This window comes from Zonotrichia leucophrys, chromosome 3, assembly GCF_028769735.1.
Source record: "Zonotrichia leucophrys gambelii isolate GWCS_2022_RI chromosome 3, RI_Zleu_2.0, whole genome shotgun sequence".
In the NCBI taxonomy this organism is placed as follows: Eukaryota; Metazoa; Chordata; class Aves; order Passeriformes; family Passerellidae; genus Zonotrichia; species Zonotrichia leucophrys.
Window position 1 is genome coordinate 35,549,454 of NC_088172.1, and position 13,034 is coordinate 35,562,487.

Consider the following 13,034-nt stretch of genomic DNA (forward strand, 5'->3'; position numbering starts at 1 on the left):
ATAATTAAAAGAATTCCATGGGAAATTTGGCATGAAAATGCCATATGGAGTGACTTCTGAGCCTAGCAATGGCCAGCATTTGCATTCAAATAAATGTTTAGTTTTCAAGAAGTCAGCCTTTAGGTTCTTCTTCAGTAGCTTTGCCAGTACATAAGGGCAACATCCTTTGTGCACCCTTGGGATTCTGGTCTGACAAGCACTTACTCCATTACTGCCCATATTTCCTTAAGCCCTCTGACAAAAAGCACTTATGATGAAGTGGATTTATGTGCCCGTGCCATGGGATGCCTGCAGGATCTCTGAGAGCCCTCTCGCGTTGCGCAGTGCATGTTCTCTGTAGCTGCCGCGTTGTTCCCCGTGCCGCGCGTTTTCTCCTCCGTCGTGAGATGATTTTGCATTCGTAGCTTTGCTCTGATTTGGGGTTGATCTGCATGCAGACCGTGTTAGTAGAGGAGGTTCTGCTCAGGCTAAAGTGGGGCTTCTGTGCTCGAACCCAGTGTCGTGCGCTGATGTCCCTGGTGTCCTGGAGCAGCAAGTGTCGCAGCCGGGACCTTGGTTCGATACCTCAGCTCCGTTCCCTGATGTTCTCGCTGAGAAATGAAGGCAGCTGGGTGAGTACCTGAGCCTCTGCTGGTGCAATTTGCCAAGACAGAATACAAAGTAGCATTTATGAAGCACTTCTTGTCATTTCATGGTCCTGCATTCATTCCTAGCTAATGACTGGAGCACTGGTGTGAGAGCAGTGGTTGTACTGGGCAGTCAGCCATGAGAGAGAAGTAGACACCACCTGTGGTCAATTCACAACCCTTTTCTATCCCATCTTTCTCTGTTCTTTTCCATAATCTCATTCCTTCTCTTTCCTTCACAAACCTGCAGGTAATGTGGATGTGAGCCTTAGAAAAAGTTGATGAGACAGAAGCAGCTGACCCTTTCCCAGTATGGAGTTATCTTCCATTACGTTGTCAAAGCCAGGGAATTTGAGCTTTCTTATTTATCAGAGTAGCCAAGGCTCAGTCTGGGAAAGTTGGGGTTGATTTTGGTGTTGGGAAGAAGCTGGACATGCTCATACATGTGCCTTCTTATCCGATCCCAAGCTGAGTGGTGAGAAGCTGTGCTCTGCGTGGAGCCAGGATCAGGGTTGGGTAAAGGTACTGATGCTGTGCTCGTCTGGAACTCCTGTGAATATGTGGAATGCACCTCACTCAAGAGAGTAGCAGCAATATGTTTCATTAGTTGAATAAGTTCAGTGGAATTTAACAAAGTTTAACAGTGGCTTACAAAGGTTAAGTAAGTTTGATGGTGAGGTTCACCTTATTAATTACTGCATGGAAGAAGGGCACAAATGCAAACTGAGTTAGAATCAAGGCAGAATGTTTTGTACAGCGACTGGAGATGGAAAATGGTAAGGAAGACTCTCCTGATGAGTCATGAGGTACAACATGGTGGAACTTAGGTGCAGCCAGGTCCAGTCTGAGTCTTCAGACAAAGGTCTATATCTAATGAAAGAAATACAAAGAGTGAGGAAGAGTCTTCTGTTGAGTTACAAAGTTCAGAGTGGACCCGCTTGCATTCTAAACTCATTATAGAGCCTTGGTACAGTTAGATCCAATCAAGGTTTCAGACTTGGACAACGGATTATATCTAATGGAATGATCTATAATAAGTTGATAATAATTAATATTGAGTAGCTACATGAATTAGTAATGTTTCATTAGTATTAATTTAGGTTCCTGACATATCAGCCATTGGTTAAAGGTCTCGCTATCTCAAGGAGCCTTCTTGAGAGTTGTCCCAGCTCAAGGAAAGATCACTGCCATGCAGCCAGGCTGCCTGGCCAGAAGAGCTCAAGAAGGCTCATTTAGGCTGTCAAATTTCTGGAATTAAGCAGTTGGGTTATAGTCCAATTGCATGTGATGGAAAAAGTATGCATGTCTCTTCTTGTATCAACAAATTTATTTGCTCCTTGATTAATGAGTCTTGGAAAAGCACCAGCTATTCATGTGTTAATCGCACAATCAGTGTTCCAAGCTCATGTGCATTGATGCTCACTGTGTCCCTGTTTCCTTCATGGTTTTTCAGAGAACAAGTTCACACTAGAGAAGTTCTTGGCCTGGACACGGATCAGACCTTTACTTCCTTTGCAACCTCTACCAAACTACCCCAGTTTGGTCAAGGGGTGGAATGCATGCATCACAGGGATGTGGGCCCGCTGCACTCATGGGTTTCTCCACGCCTGTATCATTACCCTCAAGGTGGGGAGTGTTTTAAAATCTGCTGCAAAGTGAGGACTTTACCCCACTGCTGAGCCATGTGGCTCTGGTCTGTGCATGGTGCTCCGGAGCTCGCCCTGACTGGTGGCTCCTCGCTGGATGGTGTTTAAGGAGTCTAAGTATTGAATTATTCTGTCTGCTCAAGAGGGAACTTAGACTTCTTTTGTCTTTTATGCAGGGTAGTAACATTTTTCCTATGAGTTAACTGTATTACTCTCTTTCTTGCGGCTCCCACATTAGTTTTGGGAAGAGAAAAACAGCGCTGTGTCATCACAGAATTGCCTGGTGATGGGAACTGTAAGGTAGATGAGTTCTTTTCTCTACCCATGAGCAAGTCCTTGAATGAGGTTTTACTGCAGGACTGTTCTTTCTGTTCCTCTTATATGCTGGCCTGTCAATATCTCTTAGGTTTTTAATATGTTACAGTACATTCATCTCTTAAAACAACAGTTTAATTTCTGTAGCCCAGCCACACAGCCAGTGCTAGGGAGATATTGCTGTCATCAGTGCATCTTTAAAAGCTCTGCTTCCATCCTTAAGAGCTACTTTGGCCGTGGACTAAACTCAGAAATATACTTGAGTCCTGTCCAGCGCCAGGTAGGAATTTGCTCCATATAAAGATTTATCCCTGTATGGTCAGATTTTGCATGCACACCTACAAATAATACCTGATTCATGCAATATTTAACAGTGTAAACTACAAATTAGACCATAAACTCTTTGGTGCAGAGACCACTGAACTTTTTAGTGCATCAGACACATTCAGACTTCAAACCCAACCAGGGCCACCAGTCATTACCAGTTAGAGGCATAGAGAACAGCTTTAAAAGGAGTTCCCTCATTAAACTGAAGTTGCTTTTACCCATGACAGGCCATGAAACCTGAATCTGTGGGAGGGAATGTTTGCCTCTGTGCATGCATGCTCCTCAACCTTTTTATTTTCAATGGGAAGAAAAATAAACTGGGTTGCATATTGGATACGTTACCTTGGTATTAAGTTGCCATTCCCAATCTTTTTTGGAAAATTGGAACAGAGATTCGCTACTTCTCATCCATCACTTTAAATGAAGGCCTTATTAAAACAGTTTTGATTGCTGGGAATCACAAATAGTATCTCTCTTTCCAGATTAGTTTGGTTTTGCTCACGAAACTGTTAGAATAGGACTTAACACTGAGCCATAGCAGGATGTATGTCAATGGTTCCACAAGCTCTGGGGAATTTGCTAAAATGTGTTTGTAAGTCCTTTCCAGGAGGTGCTTGGTGGTGTTGAACCTGGGGAAGATTCTACTGGAATTTTTGTTGTTGGATTTTTGTGTTTATTATGTTGAGTTCTTTAAGCCCATTAGCATACTCTTTGATGTTCTTAGTAGTACAATAGATTTTATGTTTCTACTGATGTAAAAAAGGTCTTACTAGACGTTTAGATCTTACTTCATTACAGATTTGTAAAGCTTAGGGCTTAAAGTCAGACTTAGTTGTAGCTATGCTTCCTCAACACCTAAGAGTAGCCGTATGCAGCCATGATGCTGTATAGACCAAATCACTAATTCCCAATCTTTAACATCATCTGATGGCTGTGAACTCATGAACTTTCTTGTAGATATTCTGAAAAGCCTCATGAATCTGAAGGTTTTAATGTTTTAATATAATAAGGTTCAGTTGACCAGCTGTACAACAATTACTGTTGCCTATGGGCCATGGTTTATGACTGCTTGAGCTGCAAAAAATTGACAGTCTGGCAACTTGTCTGTGTTAGTCTCATGTAATTCCAGAATTGTTCTGTCTTGCTCTCTTCTGCCTGTACATCTGTATTGCAGTTAATTTCCTTAAAACTGGGAGACTGCTCCCTTTTGGAGTTCAAAGTGGCAGGTGGTGAAATGCAGACTTCAGCTGAACGTTTTTATTGGTTCTTAATGGGGGCTTCAACTAAAGAGGGAAAAAATCCTGAGATTTTATTTTGGGGTACTCTATCCATGACAAAGAGCACAAATTGAACATTTTACAGGTGCTAGAAAGATGCTGATGATTCCTTAAGTAGTCTTTGTAGTTTGCCAGGAATTTCAGGCAATTAACTCGCCAATGCTGCTGTTGACTAGCCAGGTTTTAACAGACCTTTTAGAAACCTTTTGGTCTTTTCATGTAAATAGACTTTTGGCAGAGATGTATACCCAGTAGATTTTGTAATGCATTTCCTTTTTTCATGTGTTCCATGTTTAATTCAAACAAGCATCTGACATGAAAGCTAAAGATAAAAGTGTAACATAGTACAATTAGTTTCTGTGAAGTCTGTGGATCACTAATGGAACACAGCTCTTCCCCCTGCACAACTAGCATAATACAGACCATTTTTTGGTCATTTGTGTTGTACATTAAAAGCATCAAATAGAGCACTGTCGTGGGCCTGAGCGAATGGACAGAAAGTTCCTTTGTTTGATAACGCTGGAAATAATTTCACTTTCCAGAGACGCAAATGGGTAATTGCTGCAATCAGATCAGAGACATACAGCACTTGTAATGTAACCCTTCATGTATTAAGAAAAATAAAGCAGAAATTAGATCAGAGACCAGAAGTATGTATACATTTTAAAAGGAAGTTCAGTGAGCTGTTTCTCTCTTTCCACCGCCATTACTGTCTGTGTTTCATGGATGTGTGTTGTGATTTCATACCAACTGATCTTGGCACTTTCTGATCAAACGAACACAAGTTCAGGAGTACAGTTTGAAAGCAACTTACTGGATTTGTATGTTTAAATCCACTGAGCCTCTAAGAAGCAGGGTTTGTGAGCATGTTTAATAAAATAAAAGCAGTCATTTAGTGAAAGTGAAGGAGAAGCATTTATTGATGGCAAACCTGATAACCTCCTTCCTCTTTTTTAATGCTCAAAGTATGGAATTTAGATCTAGATTTGGCTGCAGACTTGATCACTTTCACATGTTTTGTCTGGTGTGGTGCTCTAGGGTTTTTGGAAAACAAGTTCTAAAATAAGCAACTGGATCTTTTGTAGGATTTAGCAGAACTGTACTTCCTTCTTTACCCATTCTGGACAAAACATACAGGTTCTTTTAAAATTGTAGCATGTGTGTCATTCTGTATTATTTAAGGTAGAGGAATTTTTTTTTTCTTATTTTGTATCAACACAGTTTTAAAGCAGCTTGGGAATGTAACAAAGTTAAACAAGATGCTGCCTGTCTTGACAATGCCTCACATTAATGACAAGTGTATATTTCAAACCCACTGGTAAGACCCAGTTGATACAACAAAGAAATGCAACACACCGATGCCACACGTGGAACACACAGGGTGTGATTTGAGTCATGAATCCTCCTTTTGGTTTCTAAAAATGCCCATTTCTCTATAGTGCATGTACATTTTTTAAAGCTTTGCTTTGGAATAAATATTGGTATTTCTGAGGGGCGTATTTTAACTGATATATAGGCAGAGAATGGTGGTGGGGTTTTATTTATTTATGTATATATTCATTTATTTATTTATTTATTTTTCTACTGCAGAGTGCTTTGGCTGCTGTTAAACAGTTTAGCTAGACCCAAAGGGATACTGCTAAAATGAACTGGTAAACCACCAGCAGTGTTATATCCTCTTGTGTCAAAGACCTTGTACAATGTAAAAGCTAAAGGTATTCATATTAATCATTTCTCAGGACAATTTATAAATAGAAAGCATTTCAAAACCGAGACTTATTTCTTCCTCTCCTGCCCTTTCTTCACCATGAATAGACCAGAGCTCTTAAAGCTCTTGACTGTCTGCATGTCCTCTCTTTATGTCTTTTCTGACTCATTTTTATTTCAATTGCAAAAGTTATAGAGGTAGTCAGAATGGTGGGGACAGAAGTAAATGTGAATCTAAAACCAGAGTATCATTGTCCTTGGTGCAAATAAAATAGAAAAAAATTCAGAGAAATTACATCAAAAAACCAAAAAACATAACCCCTAAACTGTGGAAAATAATAAATTGATGAGTTTTGAAAAAAAGAAAACAATTTCAGGAAAATATATATTAAAATCACATTTCTCTGTGAACCTCAGCATTTAACAAAGTATAGCATGTCTAGTGGGGGAAATATTCCCATTGTGGCTTTAGGGAGCAAAGAGGGCAGCACAGCAAAACCTTGGTCATTTATTGAGGTTTGCACACACAACTCCTGAGTCCAGGAGCCCGCAGAGGATAAAGCTCAGGTAGAAAAGGGAGTGGGTGTCAGGAGAGATCAGAGGCTCTTGGCTGAAGGGGGGAACACTGGAGCAGGGTGGGTGCTGGTGGGGGTGCTGATGGGGAAGGAGGGCGGGCAGGAGGAAGCAGGTGCCTCTGGTGGGTTTGCAGAGAGGAAGAATGACAGATTGGCTTGGGGAAGGTGTGCATGTATTTGCAGAGGGCATAAATGGGTTTGCTAATAACTTCCTTTCATGGGTTGATTGAGGTACTGGTGATGGGTGAACAGGCTGCTGGTGTTGACAGAGATTTCATTGGTACAGTGTGACCCAGGGCATTTATGGAGCTGCTGTACCCCATCTCTGAGCTAAATTACTTCCCAGATGCGAGGCAAACAAGCAATCACTCAGACTGGTCTCCTGTTCTTTATGGCTTCACTCCTCAATACTCATTCAGCAATAGGCAGCTGGTTCCGTTTGCTTGGTTTAGAGGTTCTGACACCAGTAAAAACAAAACAAAACAAAAAACTTTTAATCTTCCAGCAATGAAATACACAGCAGACTTAAATAAATGAGACCTGTTGGAGCACCCTTGTTTTCTAGAAGCCTTTCCTTCAGCAAAGGAGTGATTGTTTGGGAAGGCCCCCTGAAATTGCAGCAGGGGTCTGGTGTAGCATTTAAATCCATGTGATAGTTTCTTCATCAAGAGATCTCTTTCAGATCATGTCTGCTTTGATGATTATTCAGCCCAAATCCTTCCCCTCCTTTACAGTTATTTTAACCTCTCTGAAGACCTGCCAACATACCCACTTTAGCAGCCAGTGATGTTATGCTTTTTTTTATTGGCATTCAATTTCAAGGGTTGACAGACAGTAAATGCGAAGACTTCTCTTTACTGTTCTACAGTAATTTGTCCTACAGTTGTAAATAAGTCTCTCTTGTTCTACCTCCTGCTAAACAAAACTCGCTATTTTTGGAATAAATTGAGCAAACAGAAGATTGTTCCATTTTATGTAGCTGCCACTGACTAGATATTACCATATCTGGGTTGTTGTTTGTTGGGGTTTTTTTTATTTTTATGGCAAATGAAGTGACTTATTTCTGAAAACACTAGTTTGTTGTGGATTTTTTAAGGTAGATCTATTAATTTTCCAGAGGCTTTTTTTTTTTTCAAATATATTGTATTTCCATACAGACATCTCATGCAAGCCAGGAGGACAATCACAGAATCACAAAATCACAGAATTATTGGAGATCATGTAGTCCAACCCCCAAATGAATGATATTTAAAGATCTTAGGATATCCTCTTGGACTGTAACAAACAAGCAAGCTACTAGTTATGAGGAACCATAATTAATCCCAATAGACAAAACATTTTTATTCTGTATTTTTCTTTTTCTGTGGTAGACACCTTGCATTTCCAAGACTGAAAATCAGCCTCAAGGACTTGCAACAAGCGTCAGGTGGGGACAGACACCCATCAATCAGTCCACGCCCTGGGACACTGATGAGCCTCCATCTAAACAGATGAGGGAGAATGAAAACCCAGGTATGTCTCTAATCTTATTTGTAATTCTACCAGGGAAAATCGTTCAAAGCAAATTCAATGCACTATCTCCATTTACCTCTGTAAATTAGACTTCATTGTGAGCCCTTTCTTTATTCTTTAGCAGGGGTTTTCCCTCATTGTAAAGACCCCTCAAGTTTCTTCTGTGCTGGGGCTGATACAAATGTATTAAGATGCTGCAAGTTCATTAGAGTGGGTTTTTTTTTATCCTTTTCTGCCTTCACTGGAGGAAAAGGCACTCTGTAATACTTTAAGACTTCTTTTATGTCCAGAACTACCTGAAATGATTTCCAGCTTCCAGACACATATCATACATTGTGCTACTATGCCAGACGCCTAATTACAATGTCTTTGTAGTGGCTGGAGCACCATTATTATACACACAGAGTGTTTGTCAGGGAGCCGTGAAAGCACAGCAGGGAAAGAGGTTAATTTTCTTGGAAGCGTGTGCTTAAGCTGCATAAAGTGCAAAATACATAAAACCGCAAACATGCCGCATGTCACCTGATGAGTATTTTAACAATTGTGCTCACATCGCTGCAGCAATTTTATGCACTTACTGCTTGGGAAGGGCTCCAGATCCCACACTGCATTAGGTGTAGTGCAGCAGGGCGTGTCGGTGCTGTCCACGGGTGCGGGAGGGGAAGGATGAGGGTGTTGATGTCTGTTCTCCCCCATGCCAAGCCCGCCGCCATTGCCAGCCTTCCTTCGTGCCGCAGGTGCAGCGCCCTGGGTCACCACGGTGGCAGCGGGCAGCCAGCCCGCCCTCATCACCCACTCCTACGGGATGACTCAGCCACCCACCTTCAGCCCAGCCGCCAACGTCCAGGCCCCCGTCATCGGCGTCACACCTTCCCTCCCGCCGCACGTCACCCCCCAGCTCCCACTGATGCCAGGCCACTACCAGCTCCAGCCGCAGCCCTCCCAGCCCCTCAGCAACATGGTGGTCAACCTCCAGAGCCAGCCCTTGTACACCAACAGCCAGCCCCTCAGCATGTCCTCCATGAGCGGCGTGGGCCCAGTGGCCCACCCAGGCCCCGGCGCGGTGGGCAATGGCCACCTGGCCTGCCCCATGCTGCCGCCGCCACCGCCGGCCCTGCCCTCGGCGGCCCTGCCCAGCAACGTGCCCGCCACCAACGGGCAGGCGGCCGCCCCGCTGCCCCCCAACGCGGCCGCGGCGGGCGGCCCGGACAACACCAACGGGGTGCAGATGCTGCGGACGATCGGCGTGGGGAAGTACGAGTTCACGGACCCCTGGCACCCCAAAGGTAAGGCAGGCCAGCTCGGCCCCCTCAGGCGCGCAGCGGGGGCGGGCAGCGGCTGACCCTCGGCGTCCCGGCCACTCTCTGTGGGCCCGCCGGCTACGGCAGCTGCCTACGCGCTTTTCTAAAATGCAGAGCTTCTGTGAGTTACTGACGACAAAAAGCAACGTGTTAGCAGGAGGTACGACAGGCTGTGGGCGAAAAGCAGTGAAAAACAGTTTCAGGCCCATCAGATAAGCTGGTGTTCCCAAGGGTAAAGCAGCCATCATCCCATGCCTCTCCCTGTGAAATACACCCCATGTTATGTTTCCATCCAACCACCATGCTCCTGGCTGCAGTTGTGCATCTGCCACAACGACCTCCTTCTCCAGCCCTTGTCTTCTCCCCGCTCTGATAGGAGCTCAGGCCAAACATAAGTCAAAGCTGACTGCAGCTCAACAGCCCAACATGTTCAGCGTTAAGGGGAAAACTCTTCATTACAATCTTCACTGGGCTCAGATGCTGCAAAACATGACTGAATAGTCATGAGCGTTCTGACCTTTTCTGAGGAGTACTTTGTAAATGAGCCCCTCTACCAGGTCACAGTGGAGTGTTATTTCCGAGTGTCTTACCCCAGACACTTCAAAACTACCAACGCTCTCTGTGTTCCAAGTTTCTAATTGCATTTGGAGAGTTTTCCCTTCCTCCCTTACGAATCACAATTGGGCCACGTGTACAGGTGAAGCAAAATGGAGCTTCCAAAAATATTAATGCAGACCTATCAGCAAAATCAATTAAATTGATTTTGTAAAAAAACAGCACCTTCATTAAGTCTGTGATATTTTATGTATGCATTTCTATTCAGACACAATCCATGTGTAAATTATTTATTTGCCACAAGCTATTAAGTTCTGTTGTGTAACTCTGAATTAAAGACAAGGAATCTCTATTAAAAATGATTAGTCCAATAACTCTTCCAGCTCTTTACATAAATTGTACTTTGGTATGTGTAAACCCTTACCAAAGTTCCCTTGAAAAGGAGCTCAGATAGAATCTCAGCAGTACTTTTGTAAAACCAGATATTCAGACTGCTTTTAAGTTTCCAACTCTAAACCTCTATGGTGAGAGCTCTTGCTGGATAATGAGCCTCTGAATTTTTCTTTGAGCTCTCTAGATGGGCCTTAAATGACACTGGCCCAGTTGGATAGCCAAAAATTAACCAACAATTATAAGGGTATTGTTAATTCTTTCCCTTTAAAAAAAAAGAAAAAAGTTTAAAGTCCACAAAAGCAATTTGTCAAGTCATGATTATAAGTTACAAACCATTGATTTTGTAGAAGGAGAAAGAAAGGGGGAGAGATTTATACTCTCTCCTGGTAGACTGAGTTCTGCTGGATGTCTCTCTCCTCCATAAGAACTATTTGTTTTCTAAGAGACATCATCTCCACTTTCCATAGCCACCTATCCCAATTTTCTGCACTGGGTACTCAGATGCATGATCAAATTAACGCAATTTAAGGGATTACTTGGTGTCACTGGAGACATGTGCAAATATACAATACAAGGGAAAACACATAAGCTTAAACCACTTTCAGGGCAGTAATTTGATCACCTATCTGAGCCCTAGTGACACTAACCTAGTGAGACAAATGAGCATGTCAGTGACTGCACACTAGAGGTTAGGAATACTCCTAAATGCCTCGCATGCTTAGGGCCAGCAGCATGAGCTGTTAGTTACTCTTCCTCCATCAATTAACCTTCAGCAGATCTCTGGCTAAGCAGATGAAGTAAACTTCAAATCAAAGCCCAAGTAAAAAGATCGTAAAATATTTAATCAGTCTTTAATATTTGATTTACAAATTCTTAGTCAGCCTTTTTGCTTAACCTGCTGTAAACCCCGGTCTGGCCTAATAGTCCTAGCGCCCCAGAGACCAGTCAGCCTAGGAGATGTTCGTTAAGGTGCAGAGCAGAGTTCCTCACTGGAGGATACCAGGCATGCCAGACCTAGATCTGCTCCTGTATTTGGAAATTCCTGTACTTTGGAGAAGGATCAGAAGGAGAATACTAAAACAAGCAGTATTTCTAATCCATGGTAATTGCTGACACATTAACCATATTGTACCTCGCAAACTGCAGGCTAGACAACTGTTTTTTGCAGGGATTGGAGAGCTTCTCTGTGACCACCAGCTATTGAGTTATTCCCATAGTGGTAAAAAGCAAACAAACAGAACAGAATGAAGCATGCATATACAAATGTCTCATAAGGCAGGACCTATTTTATAGAGGTAAAGTAATCCCTTCCTCTGTTTCCAACCTAGAAAGCCCTTACATATAAAGCTGTAATTCTTCATGACACACCTGAAGTCAGAGAAGATAAATGTTGGATTTGTTTGTGTTGAATGAGAGAGAAACAATCAGGAAAGAGGAGACAACTGGGTGCTGAACTAGACCTTAAAATCTCACTAGAATAAGATTCTTAATATAAGCTCCAGGAGTTTCAATGTGGCTTGATTATCCAATTATTTTATGTTTTAGTTTCTGCCCTCAGGGATTTCAGTCTCGAAAGACTGACTGATTTCACAGTCTTACATGGTAGATACCTTTCTCTCCAATAATGAATGGAAACTAGGAGACAGTATTAAGCTGTTCAAATATACAAGTTCAAACTAGTTCCCTACAAGTTTCATTTAAATATTCTCTCTCTTTCTTGGGGAACCTTGGTCAGTATTATAATAAGGGCCACTGCTAATGGCCTTGAGATCTATCTCATTATCCTGTGGAACTCTGACTTATTATTTCACTTGACAATCCAGTCTTGTCCAGGTTTGAATAATTGCCCAACTATCCCTTAAGTGAAAGAACAGTTCTTTCTGGTTAATATGATAGGGTTTCTTATATTTTTAGATTTTCTTAGGGAGCTGATTTGAAACATCATGTTTTATTACCCATATTTATCTTTCCTTTTGGCTGTGTATGTGTATGGGCCATTTTATACTGTGTTCATGCAGAACTAGGTTTCTTTCTCAACTGTTTCTAAATACACATAAACAAATAAGTTGCCAAAAGTTAAAGGCACTGCTGTCTTATTTGCAATAGGTCAAGAGATCTCACGTGAATGAAAGAGTCATTTCCATGGAAAGTGCATTTTGATAACAAGAACCATGATATAAAAGAGATATGTCATTCTCCAGTGTTACAGCTAATTTTTACCTAATTCCATTGAAACTATTTGTAAGAGAAATTGTGCATGGATTAGAGAATCGTCTTGGTCAGAATAGATTATGTTCTTTAAACAGGAGTTAAAGTTAACTACATGATCTATTTAGTTAGTGAATTTGTAAAGTTGTTACATTACAAGAGAAATAAAATTTCAAAGGAATTATTGCTCTTAGCAATGTGTGAAGAACTGTAGAGCTGCCTTGTGAAATGCATGGGGTCTTTTACCATACACAATGAACGGGAGTTTTGGGAGGCATCTGCTTTGACCTGTAGTTTCCCTTTGGAAAGGATTAATGCCAAATACTCATAGCTGACTTCAAAATCCATGACACCTTAACACAGGTATGTAACCAACTATTTTAGGGCAGAATCAGCCCTTGTTTTCCATCTGTGTCCCAAATCTTTCTCTATAAGCTAAAGTGCCAGAGCAATTGATACAGCAGAATATTCAGAAACATAAAGATGTTAATTGTAAATGTATTCGGTAAAAATCCACTGAAGTTCTCATAGCCAAATTTTTACATGGCTTCTTCAGAAAATACAGAGTTGCAAAGAATATTCAAACAGATTT

The 13,034-nt window shown here is 41.9% G+C and overlaps 1 protein-coding gene across 3 annotated transcripts in view; it reads left to right on the forward strand.

The window, feature by feature from the left end:
• The window catches only part of KLHL29 (kelch like family member 29), a 388,164-nt gene that overhangs the window by 241,604 nt on the left and 133,526 nt on the right, over positions 1-13,034 (forward strand). For 2 of the 3 annotated variants that reach the window (XM_064707789.1, XM_064707787.1), the window contains 3 exons: positions 498-611; positions 7,844-7,985; positions 8,723-9,271. In XM_064707789.1, the coding sequence (XP_064563859.1) occupies positions 498-611; positions 7,844-7,985; positions 8,723-9,271 (805 nt within the window). The remainder of the gene's footprint in view (positions 1-497; positions 612-7,843; positions 7,986-8,722; positions 9,272-13,034) is intronic. The other variant, XM_064707788.1, reaches the window with a different exon arrangement.